Here is a 26,200-nt window from a genome sequence, read left to right on the forward strand (position 1 = left end):
CTGTGAAAGGCATTGTATGTGATCAGCATTTAGAAGGCATGCTGGTTCCTGTAGTGCCTCTTGGAGATCCCCGGAGTGGCTCCTAGGTAAACAAGCCCTCAATTTGGATACAATTCTGTATGGGCCTTTATCATAGTGCCTTACAGTAGACAATTACATGGCTCTAAGTGGACATTGGTATAATGCAGTGCAGGGACTGCCGATAGCCAGAGAAGCGTGAAGGGGCTCGGCAGCTTACCACGTATTTGAAAATATACAGTATGCAACAAATATCTCTGCATCAATATTACCATATAGTTCTCAAATATTGTGCAAATAATTTTTAGTTTGCAGGGGATACCAGGGGGGAAAAATCACCCCCCTTTCTGTTTGTTGTGACCCCTCCCTTTCATGCATCTGATAAGTGCTGCCAAACTGATTGAGCAACTTCCACTGTGTGTGTACATGCATATAGGCACCAGCAGTGCCATCAGCAAGTACCCCAGACACAGTAATGCACATCCACTCCTCAGTGTGCGTGGGTCACTGAGTTTGGGCTTGTGATAGAATTGTACTTATAGAAAAAAAGAGTGCTGGGTGGCAGACAGGCCCCTCTAGAATCCACCGGGGCTTAGGCAGCCACATACTTCAACTTGTATGAAAATCCAGTGTACATGTATACAGATTAGACATAACTTTAATAGAGGATTCCACCATTTGCATGGGCAATATAAGGAAGAACACTTCCTTGCTGCCCATTACCAATGAGAGTTTTATTTGAAATAGGCTACAGCAGAGTCATTTGACTGTAAAACATAATTTGCTTGTCAAAATTATCTCTAGACCACCACATACCAACTAACTTCACCATAAGGAGTAAAACACTATGGCCTAAGGAAATTATTTATAAAGTGGAGATTAATCAAATCTACAGCATTTTCTCTGGAAATTTGGCTAGTTGCGTGAACACATGGTGAGATGCCTATACAGCCCAACATTGACTATTCGATGTGGCAGGAGTTGTTGGGCTGTCTGCACAGTCTATTTTTCCTTGCGATGCCGATCCCGCGGGACCGCGCATCGGCATCACAAGCACTATAAACACAGTGCGATATGCACTATGGTGGTCATTCTGAGTTGTTCGCTCGCTAGCTGCTTTTAGCAGCATTGCACACGCTAGGCCGCCGCCCTCTGGGAGTGTATCTTAGCTTAGCAGAATAGCGAACGAAAGGTTAGCAGAACTGCTACTAAATAATTCCTTGCAGTTTCTGAGTAGCTCCAGACCTACTCCTAGATTGCGATCAACTTAGTCTGTTTAGTTCGTGGTTTGACGTCACAAACACGCCCTGCGTTCGGCCAGCCACTCCCCCGTTTCTCCAGCCACTCCTGCGTTTTTACCTGGCACGCCTGCGTTTTTTGAGCACACTCCCTGAAAACGTCCAGTTTCCGCTCAGAAACACTCACTTCCTGTCAATCACAATACAATCACTCGAGCGATGAAAAAATGTTGCTCGAGCTTGTGCAAATCTCCAAAGTTTTGTGTTAAATTATTGAACTCATGCGTATGAGCATTTTCCACCTAATCGCTCCGTTGCGAAAAACAGCAACGAGCGCACAACTCGGAATGACCACCTATATTTGCTTACAATTTTGACTGCTGTGTAGTCAAAATCATAAGAAAAATCGCACCATGTGTTCACACCTCAATTTCCACTTCTTTCAATTTAAGAAGAGTTTAACTCTGGAGAAATTACAGATTTCTCCACTTACCTTCATCCTAATTGACCTCAATGGGACAGTGATCTTAATTTAACAAGAGTCAAACAGCTTATCTCAGAATGGTACTATACCTGGCAATAGTGACCAGAAAATCTCTAGAGGCGAGGGTACATGCTTGGGGTAAATTTACTAAGATGGTAGTTCTATTTAAAAGGGGATGTTGCCAATAGCAACCAATCAGATTTCAGGAATTATCTTCTAGAAGGTGCTGGATAAATGAGAAATAGAATCTGATTAGTTGCTATAGGCAGCATACCATCTTAAATAGAACTCCCATCTTAGCAAATTTACCCCTTATACTGATTGTGGTCACATATGATGAAACATACAAAATGACACCCAAAAATACTAAACAAACTTGTGTTGACCATTTATGTGTTGAACATTGCCATGGATGACCCTGTTGACCTTACCCACTGTCTACCTTTTACCTGTTGACATTTTATAACCTAATGCATGTCAACCATATAGTCTCAACTTAATGACCAGTGGCGGATTTTACCTATGGACTGCATGGCTGCAGCCCTTCCAGTTTTAATCCGCCACCTCAGTGAGCCAGTAGCAGTCTGTGCACTGGCTACACTGTGACTGAAGTCCCATTGGGAGGTATTGTCTCCTTCTGGGACTACCAGGCCAGGCCATGATTAGCAGAGAGCGTGCTTCCAATCGGAAGCCACATCCTGCCTTTTTATCAGCCTTAATTATTTTTTATGGCCTGCAGCTTACAAAATCCATAGAAGAAGGTGTTTTGCAAATGCACAATCCCAACGCCACTTGTGCACCTGTCAGATCCATTGCACAGGTGCCAGGACCCATCTGGTAGCTTGAGTTATATCCTCTCCTATAGTAGCACCGAGATGGGAGGGCAGGGGTACTATTTACCCGGGCACAAGGGTACTATTTACAAGGGCTGCTGGGCGGCAACATGGCCAGGGAGGTGCTTAAAGTATTATTTTTTCTCAATTTTTTTCTAAGGGTGCATGGCCACAACTCCGGTGATTAGGCCACACTGCATGAAAAGAATCTGTGCCCAGCCAGGTTCTCTAATGCCCTGCTCTCCTCCACCCTCTCTTCTTCTTCAGACCAGGCAGCATGGGCAGTGGTAGCTCCCCTCCTCCAAACCGCTTCTAATGACTGGCTACCTAGACACTGTAGATCTTCTAATCTAAACTACCCCCTTTTAGAGCAGAATAGTGCATGATAATAAAGAACTTTTGGTATAGTCTGTGCTTTGCTGTTTTAGTTTTATGTGTTGTTATTTTGTATTGTGAGGGTAGATTTTAAATGGGAGTGGTTTTGCATATATTTCTATATACTTGTGATTCAGTAATAAACATTATTTTTATTTTTTGTTTGTTCCTGGTGTGCTTCGCAGCTGTAGATAATTTATACCTTTAGGAATATCATTTTAGCTATGCCAGAAGGCAACATTGTTTTTGTTTTATTCATTGTTCTCTGCAATATTCTTTTCCCACATGACATTTTACATAAAAAAAAAAAAGTAATATGAATTTTGCAGTTATTAAGACATATTATGGCTTGTAATAAGAGAGATGAGATATGGACCTGATCTATCCCGGGAATGTAAAACATGCAAGGAGTATGCTCCTTCCCTACCCATAGATACAGGCTCTCTAAAGAGTATGATGCAGATTTATTGTATTCATAATCTTAAAACCCATCGACTCTCCGAGTCTTATTTGGCAGTTTGTATTCTTCTTGGAATTGCTTTTTATTTCCATAAAAGTCTATGATATGCCAGAAACCCACACTTCACTAAGTATCATATTTTCATGTAGTTTTATGCTGATTTGGATCATGATCTGTGAAAGTACATTTTTAATCCTAGCTCTAAATCTGTCAAGACTACATAAAGGGAGTTGATTTCTTTACAAACTTATTGCTTCAGGGCCTTTGAGTCTATTGCATTGTAACAGGGTAACTGGTCCTTCTACTGGTTAAAGATGCTTTTAAATTAGAGATGAGCGGGTTCGGTTTCTTTGAATCCGAACCCGCACTTCACTTTTTTTTTCACGGGTCCGAGCGACTCGGATCTTCCCGCCTTGCTCGGTTAACCCGAGCGCGCCTGAACGTCATCATGACGCTGTCGGATTCTCGCGAGGCTCGGATTCTATCGCGAGACTCGGATTCTATATAAGGAGCCGCGCGTCGCCGCCATTTTCACACGTGCATTGAGATTGATAGGGAGAGGACGTGGCTGGCGTCCTCTCCGTTTAGATTAGATTTAGAAGAGAGAGAGAGAGAGATTGCTGTGATACTGTAGATTAGAAGAGAGTGCAGAGTGCAGACAGAGTTTAGTGACTGATGACCACAGTGACCAGTGACCACCAGAGACAGTGCAGTTGTTTGTTTTATTTAATATATCCGTTCTCTGCCTGAAAAAAACGATACACAGTCACACAGTGACTCAGTCTGTGTGCACTGCTCAGCCCAGTGTGCTGCACATCAATGTATTGTATATAAAGCTTATAATTGTGGGGGAGACTGGGGAGCACTGCAGGTTGTTATAGCAGGAGCCCCCAGGAGTACATAATATTATATTAATTTAAAATTAAACAGTGCACACTTTTGCTGCAGGAGTGCCACTGCCAGTGTGACTAGTGGTGACCAGTGCCTGACCACCAGTATATTAGTAGTATTGTATACTATCTCTTTATCAACCAGTCTATATTAGCAGCAGACACAGTACAGTGCGGTAGTTCACGGCTGTGGCTACCTCTGTGTCGGCACTCGGCAGGCAGTCCGTCCATCCATAATTGTATTATATACCACCTAACCGTGGTTTTTTTTTTCTTTCTTTATACCGTCGTCATAGTCATACTAGTTGTTACGAGTATACTACTATCTCTTTATCAACCAGTGTACAGTGCGGTAGTTCACGGCTGTGGCTACCTCTGTGTCGGAACTCGGCAGGCAGTCCGTCCATCCATAATTGTATTATAATATATACCACCTAACCGTGTTTTTTTTTTCGTTCTTTATACCGTCGTCATACTAGTTGTTACGAGTATACTACTATCTCTTTATCAACCAGTGTACAGTGCGGTAGTTCACGGCTGTGGCTACCTCTGTGTCGGAACTCGGCAGGCAGTCCGTCCATCCATAATTGTATTATAATATATACCACCTAACCGTGGTTTTTTTTTCGTTCTTTATACCGTCGTCATACTAGTTGTTACGAGTATACTACTATCTCTTTATCAACCAGTGTACAGTGCGGTAGTTCACGGCTGTGGCTACCTCTGTGTCGGCACTCGGCAGGCAGTCCGTCCAACCATAATTGTATTATATACCACCTAACCGTGGTTTTTTTTTCATTCTTTATACCGTCGTCATACTAGTTGTTACGAGTATACTACTATCTCTTTATCAACCAGTGTACAGTGCGGTAGTTCACGGCTGTGGCTACCTCTGTGTCGGCACTCGGCAGGCAGTCCGTCCAACCATAATTGTATTATATACCACCTAACCGTGGTTTTTTTTTCATTCTTTATACCGTCGTCATACTAGTTGTTACGAGTATACTACTATCTCTTTATCAACCAGTGTACAGTGCGGTAGTTCACGGCTGTGGCTACCTCTGTGTCGGCACTCGGCAGCCCGTCCATAATTGTATATACCAGTGACCTAACCGTGGTTTTTTTTTCTTTCTTTATACATACATACTAGTTACGAGTATACTATCTCTTTATCAACCAGTCTATATATTAGCAGCAGACACAGTACAGTGCGGTAGTTCACGGCTGTGGCTACCTCTGTGTCGGCACTCGGCAGCCCGTCCATAATTGTATATACCAGTGACCTAACCGTGGTTTTTTTTTCTTTCTTTATACATACATACTAGTTACGAGTATACTATCTCTTTATCAACCAGTCTATATATTAGCAGCAGACACAGTACAGTGCGGTAGTTCACGGCTGTGGCTACCTCTGTGTCGGCACTCGGCAGCCCGTCCATAATTGTATATACCAGTGACCTAACCGTGGTTTTTTTTTCTTTCTTTATACATACATACTAGTTACGAGTATACTATCTCTTTATCAACCAGTCTATATATTAGCAGCAGACACAGTACAGTGCGGTAGTTCACGGCTGTGGCTACCTCTGTGTCGGCACTCGGCAGCCCGTCCATAATTGTATACTAGTATCCAATCCATCCATCTGCATTGTTTACCTGAGGTGCCTTTTAGTTGTGCCTATTAAAATATGGAGAACAAAAATGTTGAGGTTCCAAAATTAGGGAAAGATCAAGATCCACTTCCACCTCGTGCTGAAGCTGCTGCCACTAGTCATGGCCGAGACGATGAAATGCCAGCAACGTCGTCTGCCAAGGCCGATGCCCAATGGCATAGTACAGAGCATGTCAAAACCGAAACACCAAATATCAGTAAAAAAAGGACTCCAAAACCTAAAATAAAATTGTCGGAGGAGAAGCGTAAACTTGCCAATATGCCATTTACCACACGGAGTGGCAAGGAACGGCTGAGGCCCTGGCCTATGTTCATGGCTAGTGGTTCAGCTTCACATGAGGATGGAAGCACTCAGCCTCTCGCTAGAAAACTGAAAAGACTCAAGCTGGCAAAAGCACCGCAAAGAACTGTGCGTTCTTTGAAATCCCAAATCCACAAGGAGAGTCCAATTGTGTCGGTTGCGATGCCTGACCTTCCCAACACTGGACGTGAAGAGCATGCGCCTTCCACCATTTGCACGCCCCCTGCAAGTGCTGGAAGGAGCACCCGCAGTCCAGTTCCTGATAGTCAGATTGAAGATGTCAGTGTTGAAGTACACCAGGATGAGGAGGATATGGGTGTTGCTGGCGCTGGGGAGGAAATTGACCAGGAGGATTCTGATGGTGAGGTGGTTTGTTTAAGTCAGGCACCCGGGGAGACACCTGTTGTCCGTGGGAGGAATATGGCCGTTGACATGCCAGGTGAAAATACCAAAAAAATCAGCTCTTCGGTGTGGAGGTATTTCACCAGAAATGCGGACAACAGGTGTCAAGCCGTGTGTTCCCTTTGTCAAGCTGTAATAAGTAGGGGTAAGGACGTTAACCACCTCGGAACATCCTCCCTTATACGTCACCAGCAGCGCATTCATAATAAGTCAGTGACAAGTTCAAAAACTTTGGGTGACAGCGGAAGCAGTCCACTGACCAGTAAATCCCTTCCTCTTGTAACCAAGCTCACGCAAACCACCCCACCAACTCCCTCAGTGTCAATTTCCTCCTTCCCCAGGAATGCCAATAGTCCTGCAGGCCATGTCACTGGCAAGTCTGACGAGTCCTCTCCTGCCTGGGATTCCTCCGATGCATCCTTGCGTGTAACGCCTACTGCTGCTGGCGCTGCTGTTGTTGCCGCTGGGAGTCGATGGTCATCCCAGAGGGGAAGTCGTAAGCCCACTTGTACTACTTCCAGTAAGCAATTGACTGTTCAACAGTCCTTTGCGAGGAAGATGAAATATCACAGCAGTCATCCTACTGCAAAGCGGATAACTGAGTCCTTGACAACTATGTTGGTGTTAGACGTGCGTCCGGTATCCGCCGTTAGTTCACAGGGAACTAGACAATTTATTGAGGCAGTGTGCCCCCGTTACCAAATACCATCTAGGTTCCACTTCTCTAGGCAGGCGATACCGAGAATGTACACGGACGTCAGAAAAAGACTCACCAGTCTCCTAAAAAATGCAGTTGTACCCAATGTCCACTTAACCACGGACATGTGGACAAGTGGAGCAGGGCAGGGTCAGGACTATATGACTGTGACAGCCCACTGGGTAGATGTATGGACTCCCGCCGCAAGAACAGCAGCGGCGGCACCAGTAGCAGCATCTCGCAAACGCCAACTCTTTCCTAGGCAGGCTACGCTTTGTATCACCGCTTTCCAGAATACGCACACAGCTGAAAACCTCTTACGGCAACTGAGGAAGATCATCGCGGAATGGCTTACCCCAATTGGACTCTCCTGTGGATTTGTGGCATCGGACAACGCCAGCAATATTGTGTGTGCATTAAATATGGGCAAATTCCAGCACGTCCCATGTTTTGCACATACCTTGAATTTGGTGGTGCAGAATTTTTTTAAAAACGACAGGGGCGTGCAAGAGATGCTGTCGGTGGCCAGAAAAATTGCGGGACACTTTCGGCGTACAGGCACCACGTACAGAAGACTGGAGCACCACCAAAAACTACTGAACCTGCCCTGCCATCATCTGAAGCAAGAAGTGGTAACGAGGTGGAATTCAACCCTCTATATGCTTCAGAGGTTGGAGGAGCAGCAAAAGGCCATTCAAGCCTATACAATTGAGCACGATATAGGAGATGGAATGCACCTGTCTCAAGTGCAGTGGAGAATGATTTCAACGTTGTGCAAGGTTCTGATGCCCTTTGAACTTGCCACACGTGAAGTCAGTTCAGACACTGCCAGCCTGAGTCAGGTCATTCCCCTCATCAGGCTTTTGCAGAAGAAGCTGGAGGCATTGAAGAAGGAGCTAAAAGGGAGCGATTCCGCTAGGCATGTGGGACTTGTGGATGCAGCCCTTAATTCGCTTAACAAGGATTCACGGGTGGTCAATCTGTTGAAATCAGAGCACTACATTTTGGCCACCGTGCTCGATCCTAGATTTAAAGCCTACCTTGGATCTCTCTTTCCGGCAGACACAGGTCTGCTGGGGTTGAAAGACCTGCTGGTGACAAAATTGTCAAGTCAAGCGGAACGCGACCTGTCAACATCTCCTCCTTCACATTCTCCCGCAACTGGGGGTGCGAGGAAAAGGCTCAGAATTCCGAGCCCACCCGCTGGCGGTGATGCAGGGCAGTCTGGAGCGACTGCTGATGCTGACATCTGGTCCGGACTGAAGGACCTGACAACGATTACGGACATGTCGTCTACTGTCACTGCATATGATTCTCTCAACATTGATAGAATGGTGGAGGATTATATGAGTGACCGCATCCAAGTAGGCACGTCACACAGTCCGTACTTATACTGGCAGGAAAAAGAGGCAATTTGGAGGCCCTTGCACAAACTGGCTTTATTCTACCTAAGTTGCCCTCCCACAAGTGTGTACTCCGAAAGAGTGTTTAGTGCCGCCGCTCACCTTGTCAGCAATCGGCGTACGAGGTTACATCCAGAAAATGTGGAGAAGATGATGTTCATTAAAATGAATTATAATCAATTCCTCCGCGGAGACATTGACCAGCAGCAATTGCCTCCACAAAGTACACAGGGAGCTGAGATGGTGGATTCCAGTGGGGACGAATTGATAATCTGTGAGGAGGGGGATGTACACGGTGATATATCGGAGGGTGAAGATGAGGTGGACATCTTGCCTCTGTAGAGCCAGTTTGTGCAAGGAGAGATTAATTGCTTCTTTTTTGGGGGGGGGTCCAAACCAACCCGTCATATCAGTCACAGTCGTGTGGCAGACCCTGTCACTGAAATGATGGGTTGGTTAAAGTGTGCATGTCCTGTTTTGTTTATACAACATAAGGGTGGGTGGGAGGGCCCAAGGATAATTCCATCTTGCACCTCTTTTTTCTTTTCTTTTTCTTTGCATCATGTGCTGATTGGGGAGGGTTTTTTTGGAAGGGACATCCTGCGTGACACTGCAGTGCCACTCCTAAATGGGCCCGGTGTTTGTGTCGGCCACTAGGGTCGCTAATCTTACTCACACAGTCAGCTACCTCATTGCGCCTCTTTTTTTCTTTGCGTCATGTGCTGTTTGGGGAGGTTTTTTTGGAAGGGACATCCTGCGTGACACTGCAGTGCCACTCCTAGATGGGCCCGGTGTTTGTGTCGGCCACTAGGGTCGCTAATCTTACTCACACAGTCAGCTACCTCATTGCGCCTCTTTTTTTCTTTGCGTCATGTGCTGTTTGGGGAGGGTTTTTTGGAAGGGACATCCTGCGTGACACTGCAGTGCCACTCCTAGATGGGCCCGGTGTTTGTGTCGGCCACTAGGGTCGCTTATCTTACTCACACAGCGACCTCGGTGCAAATTTTAGGACTAAAAATAATATTGTGAGGTGTGAGGTATTCAGAATAGACTGAAAATGAGTGTAAATTATGGTTTTTGAGGTTAATAATACTTTGGGATCAAAATGACCCCCAAATTCTATGATTTAAGCTGTTTTTTAGTGTTTTTGGAAAAAAACACCCGAATCCAAAACACACTCGAATCCGACAAAAATAATTCGGTGAGGTTTTGCCAAAACGCGTTCGAACCCAAAACACGGCCGCGGAACCGAACCCAAAACCAAAACACAAAACCCGAAAAATTTCAGGCGCTCATCTCTATTTTAAATCCTGGTACAAATCTAAATTTTAGAGGTCAGATAGAAAACAAAACCCTGTATATATTCAATATGTATATCTGTGCAGCGTTTCTGCAGTAAGAACCTGATCATTAGCAACACACACAGGACAATGCAGTAGTGAGCTGCTCTTTCTCACTGCACCACGACAGTGCAAGGCAAGAGGTACAATTGTTTTAAGGCAATCACTGTCCCTTATTAAAGTTTTGGAACCTTTATGCTGAAATAATTATTAAGAGACAGTGATACAGCTATCCTAGTTTATTTATTAGTATGTGCTCAAAAATAAAGCCAAACTTGGAGAATATATAATACGTAATGATAATCATCATTATCATTATTATCATAACCTATAAAATATGGAAAACAAATAATACGTTTAATATCTTTAACTTGGGGCAAAAAACACTATTTAATCGCTAAATCATTTTTTCTTGTATAGATTCTCAACTATATCCATCTTTAGATGGCGGTACCGTTATGAAGATTGCATTGTGGCACCACAATTTTTCTTCATTAAGCCAGAGAACAGCTAACACCAGACAGACGAATTTGATAGCTAGGGAGAAGCTCTATCTCTGACAAAAGCACACGTTATCCTAGGAGAAATGGGCTTTCTACCCTTGGTAAACAGACCCATGCATATGAAAGTGTTTCAATGACAGCTACAGTATGTAACACATAATCTATTGTATTATAATATAACTGGGATAAGAGCACTGTGTCCTATATGTGTAATTCAGGGAGCATTTAGGGCAGTACGGATGGTGTAATGGTTAGCATTTCTGCCTGACAACACTGAGATCATGGGTTTGATCCCTACCATGGCCCCAACTGTGTTGAGTTTGTTAATTCTCCCTGTGCTTGTGTGGGTTTCCTCCAGGTACTATGGTTTCCTCCCATATTCCAAAAATATACTGATACTGTAGGTTAATGGACTCCCGACAAAAAAATAACCCTAGTGTGTAAGTGTGTGCATGTATCTGTGCTTAGGGCAGACTAGATGGGCCCAGTGGTTCTCATCTGTCGTCAAATTCTATGTTTCTTTGTAACATATGGCAGAGGCTCATTCTGATCACAACAAGGACCCGGTAAATCAAATAGTAATGTTGTAGACGCAGTGGCATGTGCTGTTATGAAATTGTAAATTATGTACTTTAATAACTAACGGGAAGCATAATGACAGGGAAGCAGCATGTAATGGCAAAGTTCATTTTTTGTTTTGTTTTCCACTCTCAATGTGTCATTCTCAATATGGTATCTCTGTGAAGCCAGTAATTTAATAAACAAATGATCAATAATATTTGCTGCTGTAAGTATGAAAGCTGACTAGCAAGCAGTTTCTTTTAATTATTAATCATTGTGTAGAACTGAGAGTCCTGATGACAGCACTGTGCCATCCAGATTTAGCAGGGCGCAGGCCATGAAATGCAAAATAAAGACAGTTCTTATTACACAGCGGAGTACTGATTAGACAGGGAGCAGCATCGATGGGATGGAAACATCAGTCAGCATTGTTCATCTGAAGATTCCCTGATATGAATAATAACTTTAGAACATCAAGTTCTCATCATCAGTCACACTCTAAAGGCAAATACCAAGACTCTTATGGACCCATAGCACACATTATACTGCTGTCAATCGAATAGATAGGAGCTGAATAGAAGTGAGCTACTGTACAGTATACATGTCCATCTATTTATTTAACATAGGAGACAGTTATCTGCTTCAATGCTTTATTGGAATATAAACAGTTACCATGTATCTCTGTCATATCACACTGTGCAAGGATGTGTTCATTGTGTGGTATGTTCATTGTGTGGCACTATGTCTCATAGGCCCTCATTCCGAGTTGTTCGCTCGCTAGCTGCCTTTAGCAGCAGTGCAAACGCTAGGCTGCCACCCTCTGGGAGTGTATCTTAGCTTAGCAGAATAGCGAACGAAAGATTAGCAGAATTGCTACTAAATAATTCCCTGCAGTTTCTGAGTAGCTCCAGACCTACTCCTAGACTGCGATCACCTCAGTCCGTTTAGTTCCTGGTTTGACGTCACAAACAAGCCCTGCATTTGGCCAGCCACTCCCCCCGTTTCTCCGGTCACTCCTGCGTTTTTACCTGGCACACCTGCGTTTTTTTAGCACACTCCCTGAAAATGGCCAGTTACCACCCACTTCCTGTCAATCACACTACGATCATTCGAGCGATGAAAAAACGTCGCTCGAGCTTGTGTAAATCTACAAAGTTTTGTGTGAAAGTACTTAGCGCATGCGCACTGCGTACCATGCGCATGCGCATTTTTGCCGTTTTTGTACTTAATCGCGGCACTGCGAAAATCGGCAGCGAGCGAACAACTCGGAATGACCACCATTGTCCATTACATGTGTATGGATAGGTTCACTTTTAGATTGACTTTTTCCCTTATGTTTTCATTTTTGTTCTAGTTTACTCATAACAGGCTCAAATATGCATTTTATATGAAAACATGACTACTTAAGACAAAACCTTTTACTTCATCCCCACTTTACAAGGGAATTAGAAGTACGTATACTAATGGACCATAATGCTTGTATGTCAGCATTCTTTATCGTACTTATTAAGTGTTCCCATAGAATTCCATTGCTTTTTACTGAGCCATGATGACAAAGATGAAATGCCAATAAAGCAAAATATACTCATATAACCTATATTTTGACTATATGTGCCAAGAATCTGTTAAACACTTACAGTTAGTGCTAGCGTATATTATGGTAACAGGGGGCATATGCATCAATGCTATAAATGAGATAAAGTGGAGAGAGATAAAGTACCAACCAATTAGCCCCTAACTGTCACGTTACATGCTGTGTTTGAAAAATGACTGCTATGAGCTGATTGGTTGGTACTTTATCTCTCTCCACTTTATCTCACTCCAAACTGTGAACAGGCCCGGAGACAGGAGAGGCAAAGGGGATACTTGTACCAGCCCCAGAGATTCAGATGGGCCACGGACTCTTAGAAACACCAGTTGCTCTTCCCCCCTTTGAGTGACGTTATTTACTGTATTCATGTGTTCACTGCACTGGCATGAATTTCAAAAGTGCTCTGTGTTCTTCCCAGGCTCAGCAGCAGTAGCAGCGGATCAGCACTGCACTTCATCTCCTGGCAGCAGCGATGACAGCGGCAGTGTGCTACCCAATCCCCCAGTCACTGCCCTCATAACCGCACCATGGACTCCAGACCCCAGCAGCAGCTCCCAGTCCTGGCCCCGCAGGCGCCCCTGGCCAGGCATCAAATTGTTCATGTCACTACATCCGGCTCCCTCTGCAGTGTAGATCCACGAGAAGCTCCAAGTGGATTGTCACCCCCTGGTCATTAGTGACATGGGCACCTGCGACAGCCCCACAGTGTGACCTGTGTGTGTGCTTCCTCCTTCCCCCATTCACTGCTTTCACACCAACACCATGAAATCTGGACCCAAGCAGCAGCAGCAGGTGCTCACCCAGCCCCGCAGCAAAGCCCTGGCAGTGCATCAGATTGTGTATGTCCCCTGTCATGTAGTGCACCCCGCTGCTGTAATACATGGGAAGCAGCGGTATCATGTAACATGCACTGATACCACTTCTTCCCCATACCGCTGTTTCTTACATCTACCTCTATTTCTATGCTTTTAACCTATGTATTTATATCAAGATTCAGAAATATTTATATTCCTTGTCTTGGAATATAATGCAGCTCTGCTGTGCTCTCAGCATTGCATACATACTTTTTTTAAAGCAACACTTTGTGTCATATCCAAGCCAATAGACAACTATGATATGGCGGAGCTTCATCGCCAGCACCCTGAGGCATGGTCTCCTCCAAGGTGTCACACCATCCTCTGGAACTGAAGTTCTGGAGGGGTAAAGATGCGGATGGTTCTAAATTGGAGTGGGAGAAGGGACCTTCTGATGTCACTAGGGGAGGAGACATGTCACCAGGGGGAGGAGCTATGACCAAACAGGTACCCTCGCAGGCTCGCTTCGCTCGTCACGCTTCGGGCTCGGTGGCTCGCTTCGCTCACCACCTGATTACTAAAGGTAATAATTGGTGGCGTGGATAGTATAAGGGAACTATCTCGCTGGCCTAGCTCCTCCCCCTTGTGTTGTGGCTCCTCCCCCTGATGTAAAAGGTCCCTTAGGCCACTTGAATCTAGCATCAACCGTAAAGATGCTATAGGCTGCAAGACTTCAAAAGCATTGAAATCCTGTTCCCCTCTCTGTGCTCCTGCTGGCATCTCCCCAGGCAACTGGAGTCTAGAGGTGAATGCTTTTGCAGCCTCCATGGGTTATGCCACTAATGTCTAAAGATATTAGGCATACTTGCCAACGTTTTTCTAGCCCTGAAGGGAGAAGGCACAGGAATGGCGCATCGCAGCAGTGCCCCCCCCCCCCCCCCCCTCACTGTACAAAGTCATGGGAGGCAGTGCCACAAATATGCAATTCACCATGGATCCCATTACTGAGCCTTCAGGTTGCTGTTTCACTCTGAAAATGGGCTCCGGGAGGTTGGTTCATTCTACCGGGACCTGTGAGAGATGCCAAAACTCAGGAGTCTCATAGACTCTCTGGAAGAGTTGGCAAGTATGCATAGTTGTTACACAAAGGGGGCGACCCGGCACCGGTCTAAAAATAGTTTTTGATTACCGAAAAACCAAATTTGGACAATTTTCAAGTAAAATCTTTAATATAATGTCCAGTTTGGGGGTGCGCCCAGAGCCAGTGACATATGCATAAACAAAAGGGAGAAAGAAGAAGGCTCTTGTGTGGGCGCACTCATTAATGGTAGTTAAATAACTAGAATGAATAACACTAGGTTGATTAGTCAGCAGATAAAACAAAATTTATTTGGAAATATTAAGAATATAATTGCCCCTGGTTGAGGAGATGTGAATGATCCCAGATAAAAATGTTCTGGTCCTGCCTCAGGAAATGAGATGGAGAGGGGTAGAGACACTGCAAGTCATAAACCCTTTCTCACCCGGCCAGTACAGATGATCTGTGTTAATGAGATCAATTAAGTCAATTGATTTTAGATTCTGTCATAATCCTAATGAAGGAATAACAGCTATTATGGCAATGAGTAATAATAGAAACAAATCAAAGGATATACCAGGGTAAAGAAAGAAAAGGATAGGAACAAATGGTGATGCTGCTGTTGGAGTCACATACCACACATCATATGCAATGATTGATGTTCTACAACACTGAGTATTCCCTGTGAGTCTCCACCTCAGGTACTAACTCAGCCCACACTGTTTCGCTTCCAAGATCGGACGAGATCGGGCATTAGCAGTGTGGTTTGATAGTAGAAGGATTTGGTCAGACGTCCAATGAGAGTGCACCTATATAGGGGGGGATAATTAGCTGGGTCTTATAGATACAGTGTGGATCTGCTTTTTGTGTTAGGCAGGAGACATCAAGTCCCACACCGGTGGTATTGTGTCCCTGGATCACAAATGAGAGTCCACGAAAAAGGAAGATATATAGATTTATGAAAAAAACGAAGATATATAGATTTATGAAAAAAACCCTAAAAAGGAAAATGGAGATCAATTAGGCTGTAGTTATTAGGAACGGGTGATAAAAATTACCCGTCCGTATAGATACAAATGGATAAGGAAACACGGATCAAGAAATTTTTATATATATGTGTACATTGGTACTGGTGTAAGGAACAGAAAATATGTCAAAGATAATTGTAGATACAAATAAATAGTACTGGTATATGCAATGAAATAATCACTAGTGACATGGGTGTCATTAGAAACACTTTGTGTGAATTGGAGCTGTTATAATCATTAGGATATAGGGAAATAGACATGAAATTCTCATATAACCCATGCAGCAATATGACAACAGGATCTGCAGGAGGAAAGTCAAAGAAGAATGCAGTATTTCTTTCCTATAAAATGCAGTTTTTAATCCTGATGCAATAAACTAAGATGCATAAGCCTGGAAAAAGGCATAAATGAAGCCACACAAAAAGCAGATAAATAATACTGGTATATGCAATGAAATAATCACTAGTGACATGGGTGTCATTAGAAACACTTTGTGTGAATTGGAGCTGTTATAATCATTAGGATATAGGGAAATAGACATGAAATTCTCATATAACCCATGCAGCAATATGACAACAGGATCTGCAGGAGGAAAGTCAAAGAAGAATGCAGTATTTCTTTCCTATAAAATGCAGTTTTTAATCCTGATGCAATAAACTAAGATGCATAAGCCTGGAAAAAGGCATAAATGAAGCTGCACGGATATAGATACAATTTCTATGACAGCTGGGCAAAAAATTAGCCCAAAATGGCAGGATGGAATGATCTGACCTGAGGCTAGGAGTGAATCACTTGCAGTTGGACAAAACAGGACCCATTGGAATGGAAAACATGTTTCACCCCTGTGGGGCTTGCTCACTTCCTGGGTCTGTGTGTGAAAAGCTAGGAGATTTATACCTCCTGATTAGGACTGTATCCAATGAAAAACGAGGCTGGGTAATTGGTGTGAGTGGATGCTGTGAACAGCTGATATCTGCAGCCAGGGGAAGTGCTGGGACGGAAAGGAAACACTGAGGTCCGCGGCGCCATTTTGGAAGAGGGCAGTTAGCCCTTAGTTGTATGGCCATGGTTCTATAATAATGAAAATATAAATAAAATAAAAATAAAAGAAAGAAGAACAGACCTGGTGTGCAGTGTGCGATAGGTCTGCGACTGGACTGTATATGAAAATGGACCTGAAAAAAGGAGTCCATTGCTTGCGGCCACGCGATCGCAGCAGTCTGCAGTGACTGACATGGCCTGACCCTCTGCCCTGTCAGCATTCACCGGGCAGCGTACATATAGGCAATTAGTGCGCCTTCAGATATAATAGCTGTCAGCGGTGTTTTTAGGTCCAAAAGGACGGAACAAAAACCGCCATTTTGGAATGGGGCAGATATGCCTTCGCCGAGCGACCAATGGGATACCGTTAGTGGGCTGGTTCAATGCGACCGCCGGGCAAAGTGTATAAGTGATTAGTGCACCTGCTGAGATGATAGCTGTAGGCGGACTAGGGGGGAAAAAACATTATCGAACATTTTAGAGTGGGGCAATTATGCCCTTGTATGCTATTAGGATATTATTGATAAGCAGATTGGATATGGCATAAGATGTGGTATATAGGATGTGAAGGGATGTGACTATGGAAGTGGATGGACGGTTGTGATGGTAGTGACATGGGATTGTTTGGGCTGCAATGTGGGACGTGAAGTAGAGGAACGGATAGACTGGTGATGTGTGCCATGGTGTGTGCATGATTTGGTTGGGGCAAGTGAGTTGACGGGTGGGATGGGCTGTGGAGCGAAGGAAAAAAGGGATAGGTATATGGGGAGGGAAAGGGGGGGGGGGAAAAAGGGGGGGGGGTTGTGTTTAGGTTGGTGGGTGGGGGTAGGGGGGGGGTTATTATTGGGGGGGGGGGGTTATGGTATAGGGGTTAGGGGGTGGGAGGGGGATGTGTTAAGGGGGGTAGGGGGGTTTGTTTATTTTGTAGGGGGGGGGTGTTGTAGGTGAGTTTTTATGGGGGGGGAAAAGAAAAAAAAATTTCTTGATCCGTGTTTCCTTATCCATTTGTATCTATACGGACGGGTAATTTTTATCACCCGTTCCTAATAACTACAGCCTAATTGATCTCCATTTTCCTTTTTAGGGTTTTTTTCATAAATCTATATATCTTCGTTTTTTTCATAAATCTATATATCTTCCTTTTTCGTGGACTCTCATTTGTGATCCAGGGACACAATACCACCGGTGTGGGACTTGATGTCTCCTGCCTAACACAAAAAGCAGATCCACACTGTATCTATAAGACCCAGCTAATTATCCCCCCCTATATAGGTGCACTCTCATTGGACGTCTGACCAAATCCTTCTACTATCAAACCACACTGCTAATGCCCGATCTCGTCCGATCTTGGAAGCGAAACAGTGTGGGCTGAGTTAGTACCTGAGGTGGAGACTCACAGGGAATACTCAGTGTTGTAGAACATCAATCATTGCATATGATGTGTGGTATGTGACTCCAACAGCAGCATCACCATTTGTTCCTATCCTTTTCTTTCTTTACCCTGGTATATCCTTTGATTTGTTTCTATTATTACTCATTGCCATAATAGCTGTTATTCCTTCATTAGGATTATGACAGAATCTAAAATCAATTGACTTAATTGATCTCATTAACACAGATCATCTGTACTGGCCGGGTGAGAAAGGGTTTATGACTTGCAGTGTCTCTACCCCTCTCCATCTCATTTCCTGAGGCAGGACCAGAACATTTTTATCTGGGATCATTCACATCTCCTCAACCAGGGGCAATTATATTCTTAATATTTCCAAATAAATTTTGTTTTATCTGCTGACTAATCAACCTAGTGTTATTCATTCTAGTTATTTAACTACCATTAATGAGTGCGCCCACACAAGAGCCTTCTTCTTTCTCCCTTTTGTTTATAAGTATGCATAGTTACAAGTCTAAAAAGTACAGAAGAAAGCATAAAAGTAAATGCAATGTACTGTAAAAGTTGTTGGAGGACCTTCTAAAATAAATAAATCTAAAGGTGAGAAATCCTATTTTACTACAAAATAAGATATTGGGTTGGATGCAATGGAGCCCAAGTTCACAGGACATACGGGTTGCCAGCTGAACTCTGATTTTTTTTTAAAGAGGCAGTCATTTACAAGGCAAAACCATGCCTTATAAATGACTGCCCCTTTAAAAAAAAAAGTTTGTCCGGCAACCCGCACGTCCAGTGAACTCAGGCTCTATTGCATCCAACCCAATATCTTAATGAAATAAAACGTATGTAATATGCCAGGGCCACGGATGATCTCAGGGAGTAAGTTTGGCTTTACTACAAATATGAGGACTTTAAACTTTTTCTTCTCTAGCAGAGTTTCAATAGTTTGAAAAGCAGACTAATATTCTTCAACAGTTCAGTGAAATGGACAATGCAGCTTCTTGGCGCAGACATAATCTGTATTGTCCTGTCAAACACCAAGCTTGTCCTTGCCTCACCTAATCTTTACAATTGTACTATCCCAGAATTTGTATGGTGTCTACAAGGCTACATAGAAGCGTCTGTATCATAAAAGCCACTGTGCAAACCTGTAATGTACTGTAGCAAAGATGAAAGCACAGCATGCCCTGTAATGCCTACCTCTGCCTGTTTGATCTGCAATCAGTTATAGTGTGGGTATGGTAATATATATAGAGAAGACTAATGCACCAAATCACATTGACATGATGTGACAATGGCTGAAAGAACTGTGTCCTATACAGTCTGTTAGTGTTTATTATTATTATTATTATTATTATTATTATTAGACATAACCAGCTAGTCGTTAACTATGACTGTAATATTATTAAGGCTTCAGAAATAAAATAAAAATATATATATACTTAAAAATCAAGGTGGTAAAGTAATATGTAATTTTACTGGTAATACTATATTAAACACTAAGGGGCAATTCAATATCCAGTGATTTAGGTGCAATGCCAGCAATGTGCCATTGAGACGGCATCTGAATACAAGCAGCAGTGAGAGGGAAGTCCAGGAACATCGCATTTTGTCCCTCCTGGAAAGGGCCATGTTGGGAGGTATGTAGAGGGTTTAAACTGCAAGTTTCAATGGGACAAGGACTGATATGCATGATTAAAACATTATCTGTAATGTGATATAACATATGGTGGTGGCGCTACTGTATGTAACAACTATAATGTGTTTCCCATAATTTGATTTAGTTGCCTTTAATAAGAAGATATAACATTTAAGGGGATCATTACGTAATACCGCTGGACGTGATCCCGGCGGTCGAAATACCGATGCCGGAATCCCGACCACACAATCCCGACAGGGGTGGCGAGCGGAACGCAGCCCCTTGCGGGCTCACTTCGTTCGCCACGCTGCAGGCACGGTGCCTCGCTACGCTCGGCACACTATTGTATTCTCCCTCTATGGGTGTCGTGGACACCCACGGAGGGAGAATATGTCGGGATTGTGGCGGTCGGGATTCCGGCGTCGGTATTTCAACCGCCGGGATCCCGTCCAGCGGGATGTTGACCGCATCCCCATTTAAGAGACATGCAGCCAAAAGAGGATGTATATTCCAAATAAAGGATATTTATTTGTAATACATTTGAGCACAACATTATTTAGTATGACAATAGACTCCCATAACAGTATATATGTCATACAGCTTTTCTAAAACTGTCACTTTTTGAGAATTCATTGGTCGTACTAAAAGCATACCTCCCAACTGAACCTTTCCAGAGGGACATAGTGCTCCGTTCCTGAACTTCCCTCTTCATTTATGAATGCCATCACCTGTATTGAAACATCTTTCTTATCAATTGACTAGTTCAACACAGATGATGGCAATCATAAATTAAGAGGTAAGGACCAGGAAAAGAACATTTTGTCCCTCCTGGAATGGGTCATATTGGAAGGTCTGCTAAAAGTGTCCCTATGAATATCTACTAAGTCTACGTTATATTTATATTGCCTTTTAAGTTATGTAAGTTATCAATTACCATGCTTATTGGTGGACAAGCCATGTTGATACCTTCTAATTTTGCTACCCACAATTTCCAGGTAACATATCACCCCCCTTCCCCCACTCCATGTAGTACTGCAGAAAAATGTAATTACCTATTCTCCAGAGACACAGCATGGCAAGAATATTTAGACAAATGATAGCTACATTTTGCAGATGGGAAACCATCCATCCTTATCTCACACAGTCTATTAGTTTTAGTCAATTTATAGCTTTATAATGTTGATGTTAGACCTTTCAAGAAAATAGGTTTGTTTTTAGCTGGAGATTTTTACTGAATGATGCTGTGATATTTTAAGGGACAGTGGAACACTAAACTTTGTGTTTCTTGACGTACATCCTTTCTAGAAGGTAATAGAAAGAGAGAGAGGAAAATGAAGTATACCATTGCAGTGGTTGATTTATGGCCTGTGTTCAGCCAACTGATCTCGAATGTGATTTAGGAAACACTCCCCATTTATAAGAAATGTTAAAAGCCTTGTAGTAGCCAAAAACTCACAATGTTACTGTCTTTTGTTTAAACAAAATATAAAAATGAGAGAAAGGAAAACAGATTATATAATAACAGTCCTTTGCTGTCACTGGAAAACAGTGTCTAATTTAACATAATTTAACCAATTTTTGTTTTTTGCTTCATGGTTGTCAATTATTGTCCTGTGAATTGTTAAAATGTATTAGTACCAAGATGGCATGAACACCCAGGAGCTCCCGCTTAGTGAACTTTTACTGTCTGTGTGCCATCTTGTATCATTTCAAAATGGAGTTTGGTCATCATTAACCCCATACGTGAGCAGCTGAAAGCCATGCCTGCATACTGTGGTTCTGCAAAATGAAGACACCTACGAGCCTGTCAGAGGTTGTGTTCTCAACCTGCAATCCTGTTAAAAAGCAATAAACTGGGTTTACCCTCAGGTTATTTCAGTTCTAGCCTCTTTATTAACATTAATGATTTGGCCAAGTGGCTCAATGAAAATCTGTCATGAAACATGATTCAGATAACGTGAGTCCAAGCTAGTAATTAGGGATGGTAAGTGCTAATTAGAATTGGTTTGCCCTTACTTGTGAATATTGCAATTAGCCTGTCTGAATGAATGTCCTGGTCTGTAGCCTATTAGAAAAATAGTTCTTTCTGTGGTCATATGGTACACACAGGAGAGGTCGCTTTTAGTGGCATTTCCTGCATAAATGTACACAGCACAGACTATAAGCTTTTCAGCACAAGGTTCCCCCTTTTAGAAATGATGTTTAGGAAGCGTGTATTGGTCAACAAGAGATCTTGTGACAAATAAGACCTTGTACAGATAGGAAACATTTAAATTCAAATATGTATCACGCAAGGCACTGTATATTATGAGGGTCTGCTAATTGACATAAATATAAACTAACCACAATATAATACAGAAGAAATTATTGTGATTAAACATTTAATGACATATATAATATATATATATATATTGCAGTTTTTTTTAAATAAAAAATATTATTTTATTCTCAGAAATATCACTTAATGACTGTATATGTGGAAAAAAGAGTAGAGAAGGGCTTAAAGGGTGAGAAAAATGAGTTTCATATTATTTTAGCACTGGAAAAACCATGTAGATAAATTCATGGACACTAACCTATAGCTACCAATATTGCCAGTGGAGGCAGGCATTGTGTGGGCTGCAATGTGGTGGTAACCATGGAGATAAGCTTAGCACACATTGCCAGTGAATACACACATGTCCAGGTCAGCCATTATAGTACACTGTGAGAAACCCCATAAAGGAATGGACTGTGTGAACTGAGGTCAATAGAGAGGTTTACAAGCTGCATTTAAACTAATGCCACACTTAAATGCTCTGTAAAATGTTATTGTTCTCCCTGTAAAAGGTTTTAGACTATCTTACTACAAATACATTTCAGGAGTGGAGGGAATGTTTCTAATCACATCTTCTAATTAAAAAAAAGTAAAGTCTATAGTCAGACTGTAGCTGTGTGGCTAATAGTGACGATATTTTCTCATTATCCCAGAGTATAGCATGATGTTTTTACACTGCTAAGGATAACTGTTTTAGGCCAGGTAGTCCTGCGAGTTGCATTACTTTTTTTTTAGAGATGAGTGGGTTCGGTTTTACTCAGTTTTACTCGTATTTACTCGGTTCTCAAAACGGCATCTTATTGGCTCACGGATGTCACGTGTTTTGGATAGCCAATGGAAGAAATGTGGATAAAACCGAACTGGCGTTAATTCTGCCGTTACATCCGAACCCGCTCATCTCTACTGTTTTTATTGCTAATGAAAATTCACTCTTGAACTCGGATATTTCAGTCATTTACAAGACAAAACCATGCCTTGCAAATGTCTGCCGCTTTAAAAAAAACATCTGAGTTTGGCCGGCATCCTGCAACTATGGAAAACTCAGACGCCATTACCTCACACCGGTTTTATGTTTGCTACTTGCCAACTCACTAGAATTTTAGAGCTAATTTAGAACTCTCTCTAATCTACCTGCTCAACTGTGCATCAGAAAAAGCAGCTACAGTGGCAGCGGGTATAGGGCTAATTCAAGGTTGATTGCAAAACAACATTTTACTCTAATTGGCAAAACCATGTACACTGCAGGTCGGGCAGATGTAACAAGTGCAGAGAGAGTTAGATTTGGGTGGGTTATATTGTTTCTGTGCAGGGTAAATTCTGGCTGCTTTATTTTTACACTGAAATTTATATTTCAGTTTGAACACACCCCACCCAAATCTAACTCTCTCTGCACAAGTTATGTCTGCCCCACCTGCAGTGCACATGGTATTGCCCATTAGAGGAAAATGTTGTATTGCAATCAACCTTGAATTAGGCCAATAGTTTCTAATGCCATCTCTATTTACATGTTTTTAAATAGTTGCATGCATTTAATTAGTGTCCACAATGTTAGCAAAATCCATATAATTAACATCAGTTGTTACGAAGCCTACACAAAGTTGAGAAATAGGATATTTTGGTTCTGCTGTGCAAATAAAGAACAATTGATTATGATGTAGTTTTATTACGCAGTGTTCACTTACAGTTTCAGATACCAACTGAAGCTGTTGTTTCAGCAGATTTATATTGTAAGATAAAATAGCATTTTTGGTGCATCTTGTTGCATTGGTTGTTTTTTTGTTATTCATATTGTGTTTTTGTTACCTTGACAGCAACAAGCATTTTGTCTTTGGTTGGGCTTAGGTTATAGCACTCAGCAAGAAACACTTTCCCAAACGCTCCTTCGCCAAGTTCCCTCTTCAGCACGATGTCTCTCCTTTTAATGTACTGTACATCTGCATTAGAGAGAGACACAAACATATGTTAGAATGTTCCAGGACTGGGAAAACAGACACAAGTAGTACTGTCATATACTGGAGCATAAATAAACACAGCAACGTAAACACTTATAGAACTCCATGATAAAGGCATCTATCTAATCGTGCATTCAAAGAAGATCTTTACATAGAAAGTTGCATTCATTGTGATTTGAGATTTAAAACTCAAAAGCTTTATTGTCTGCTGTTATTTTATTATCTTTTATTTTATTACATTTAAAATTAATAATTTGGCAATTTTGTTGTTAAAGTAAAAATATGTGGTTTAGAGCTGACATTGAGATGACTGTATTTGCTAAAAACAGTCACAATTTAAAAACATTGCATGTAGCATGCAGGTCTGCACCAGTGGTATGTGCTCTAGGTCTAATACCCCTTTTCCACCTGTAGCACGGGTCGCAGCCAGGAGCCTGACACGGCTGCGACCCGTGCTACAGCCCCCTTTCCCACAGCGCTCACCAACCCAGCATATTGCCGGGTTGGTGACGCTGCTAGTGATGCGGCAGGGGCGGCACTGGGAGATCACATGATCTCCCAGCGCTGCCCTTCCATACACTGTGAACGGGAGCCGTGTCGCATCGACACGGCTTCCGTTCACACTACACAGCTTACCGGGTTGAACACGTGTTCAACCCGGCAAGCTACCCGGGTAGGATTCCCGGATCACTTGATCTGGGAATTTGTAGGGGGGGCCGTTTGCACTAGGAAAAAACATGGGTAAATGTGTGCCCCCACGCATTTATCCATGTTTTTAAAGCTAGTGCAAAAGGGGTATAAGTCAGGCATGGTATCCAGATGATAGATTTACACTGTCTAGGTAGAGAGTCATTAGGTTGTCCCCAAATGGTCGACTTGCACAAAAGATTAACAGGCATAAAAGGTTGAAATGACAATGGTCAACACACAAATTGTCAATGCGTTTTTTTTGGGGGGTTCATATTTTCCCAACATTTGCTTGATTAACTATCCACGTGGACTGCAAATGGGAATAGTAACATGTGGTGAGCGCAGTCATAGTGGAGCGAGCCACGCTGCCCACAGCGTGGTGAGTGTAGTGAGCCCACAAGGGTCTATGTTTGAACTGGTGGTGGTCACACAACATGAAACATCCAAGATTTGGAGGAAAAAAAACATCTGTCAACCATTTTTGTGTTGACAATTATCATACCCACTTCTGCAATTTTCACTGGCAAGAAAATCGAGAAACAGAGCATTTACATGTCCCATACATAATGGAATGGGTCATGTTGTAGGGTATGCATTGTCATGTTGAGATTTTGATCCTATCAACGTTTTGTACCTGTCTACCTTAACAACTGTGGACCTAATGCATGTCAACCATATGTGGTCGACCTATTGGCTGTCTACCTAGTCTACCTAGACATTGTAGATCTATTATACCGCACCCATCAGACATACATTTGTACCTAATATTTTTATTTTTATTTTAGCAACATTAATATAAAAGGAGTGGTTTAAATCCTCAGGCTGATCAGTGTACATTTCCCAGCAGATGACAATTACAGGGTGTGTCTGTATTGCTGGGCATATTACTTAGTGGGTGTTTAGTTTAAGAGTGAACTATGGGTCGGGTTTCATTGTTATTTATCTGATTTTGTAGGGACTAGGCATGTTTTTCCTTTAAAAATTCCCTTTTTCCCACCCTGGTTTAGCTGTCAGCTTTATGTTGTGGGCACAGGAAAGAACAGTAGCAGTACCTATCAGCCAGTAGTTCTTGAGGTACATTTCATCTGATTAACAAGTTAGGCTAAATATATGAAACTGTCAAGGTGGGCTTTTATGTGTCAATGGGAGGGGAATTTGATTGCCTTGAGTGGTTGGTAATGGGCTGGCAGTTGGTCCCATCTTGGGCCTTGAGCTGTTACGTTAGCGAAGGGATGGCAGTTGGCCACCATCTAGGCCTGCTTGGCTTATTGGTGCAGACGGTGTTACCATTCTTTATTTGCAACCATACTTCTCTGAGTTTATTAGTTAAAATAAAGCTGAACCCTTTCTCCGTCATTCATGTCTCCCATGTTTTTATTTTAAATAAGTGCGGTTCTTTTGCTAACTGCTGGGATGGGTGAGCTGACATCTACTGTAATGGCAATAAACACCTTATCATATTTTTGTTCTGTCAAAAACAAAGAATACAACAATTACAGTATA

At 42.6% G+C, this 26,200-nt stretch overlaps 1 protein-coding gene across 4 annotated transcripts in view; it reads right to left on the reverse strand.

Annotated features, from left to right (window-relative positions):
• NTRK3 (neurotrophic receptor tyrosine kinase 3) overlaps window positions 1–26,200 on the reverse strand; it is a 787,704-nt gene that overhangs the window by 130,308 nt on the left and 631,196 nt on the right. For all 4 annotated transcript variants that reach the window (XM_063925760.1, XM_063925757.1, XM_063925758.1 and 1 more), the window contains one exon: window positions 23,859–23,989. In XM_063925760.1, the coding sequence (XP_063781830.1) occupies window positions 23,859–23,989 (131 nt within the window). The remainder of the gene's footprint in view (window positions 1–23,858; window positions 23,990–26,200) is intronic.

Source organism: Pseudophryne corroboree, chromosome 6 (assembly GCF_028390025.1).
Source record: "Pseudophryne corroboree isolate aPseCor3 chromosome 6, aPseCor3.hap2, whole genome shotgun sequence".
Lineage (NCBI taxonomy): Eukaryota > Metazoa > Chordata > Amphibia > Anura > Myobatrachidae > Pseudophryne > Pseudophryne corroboree.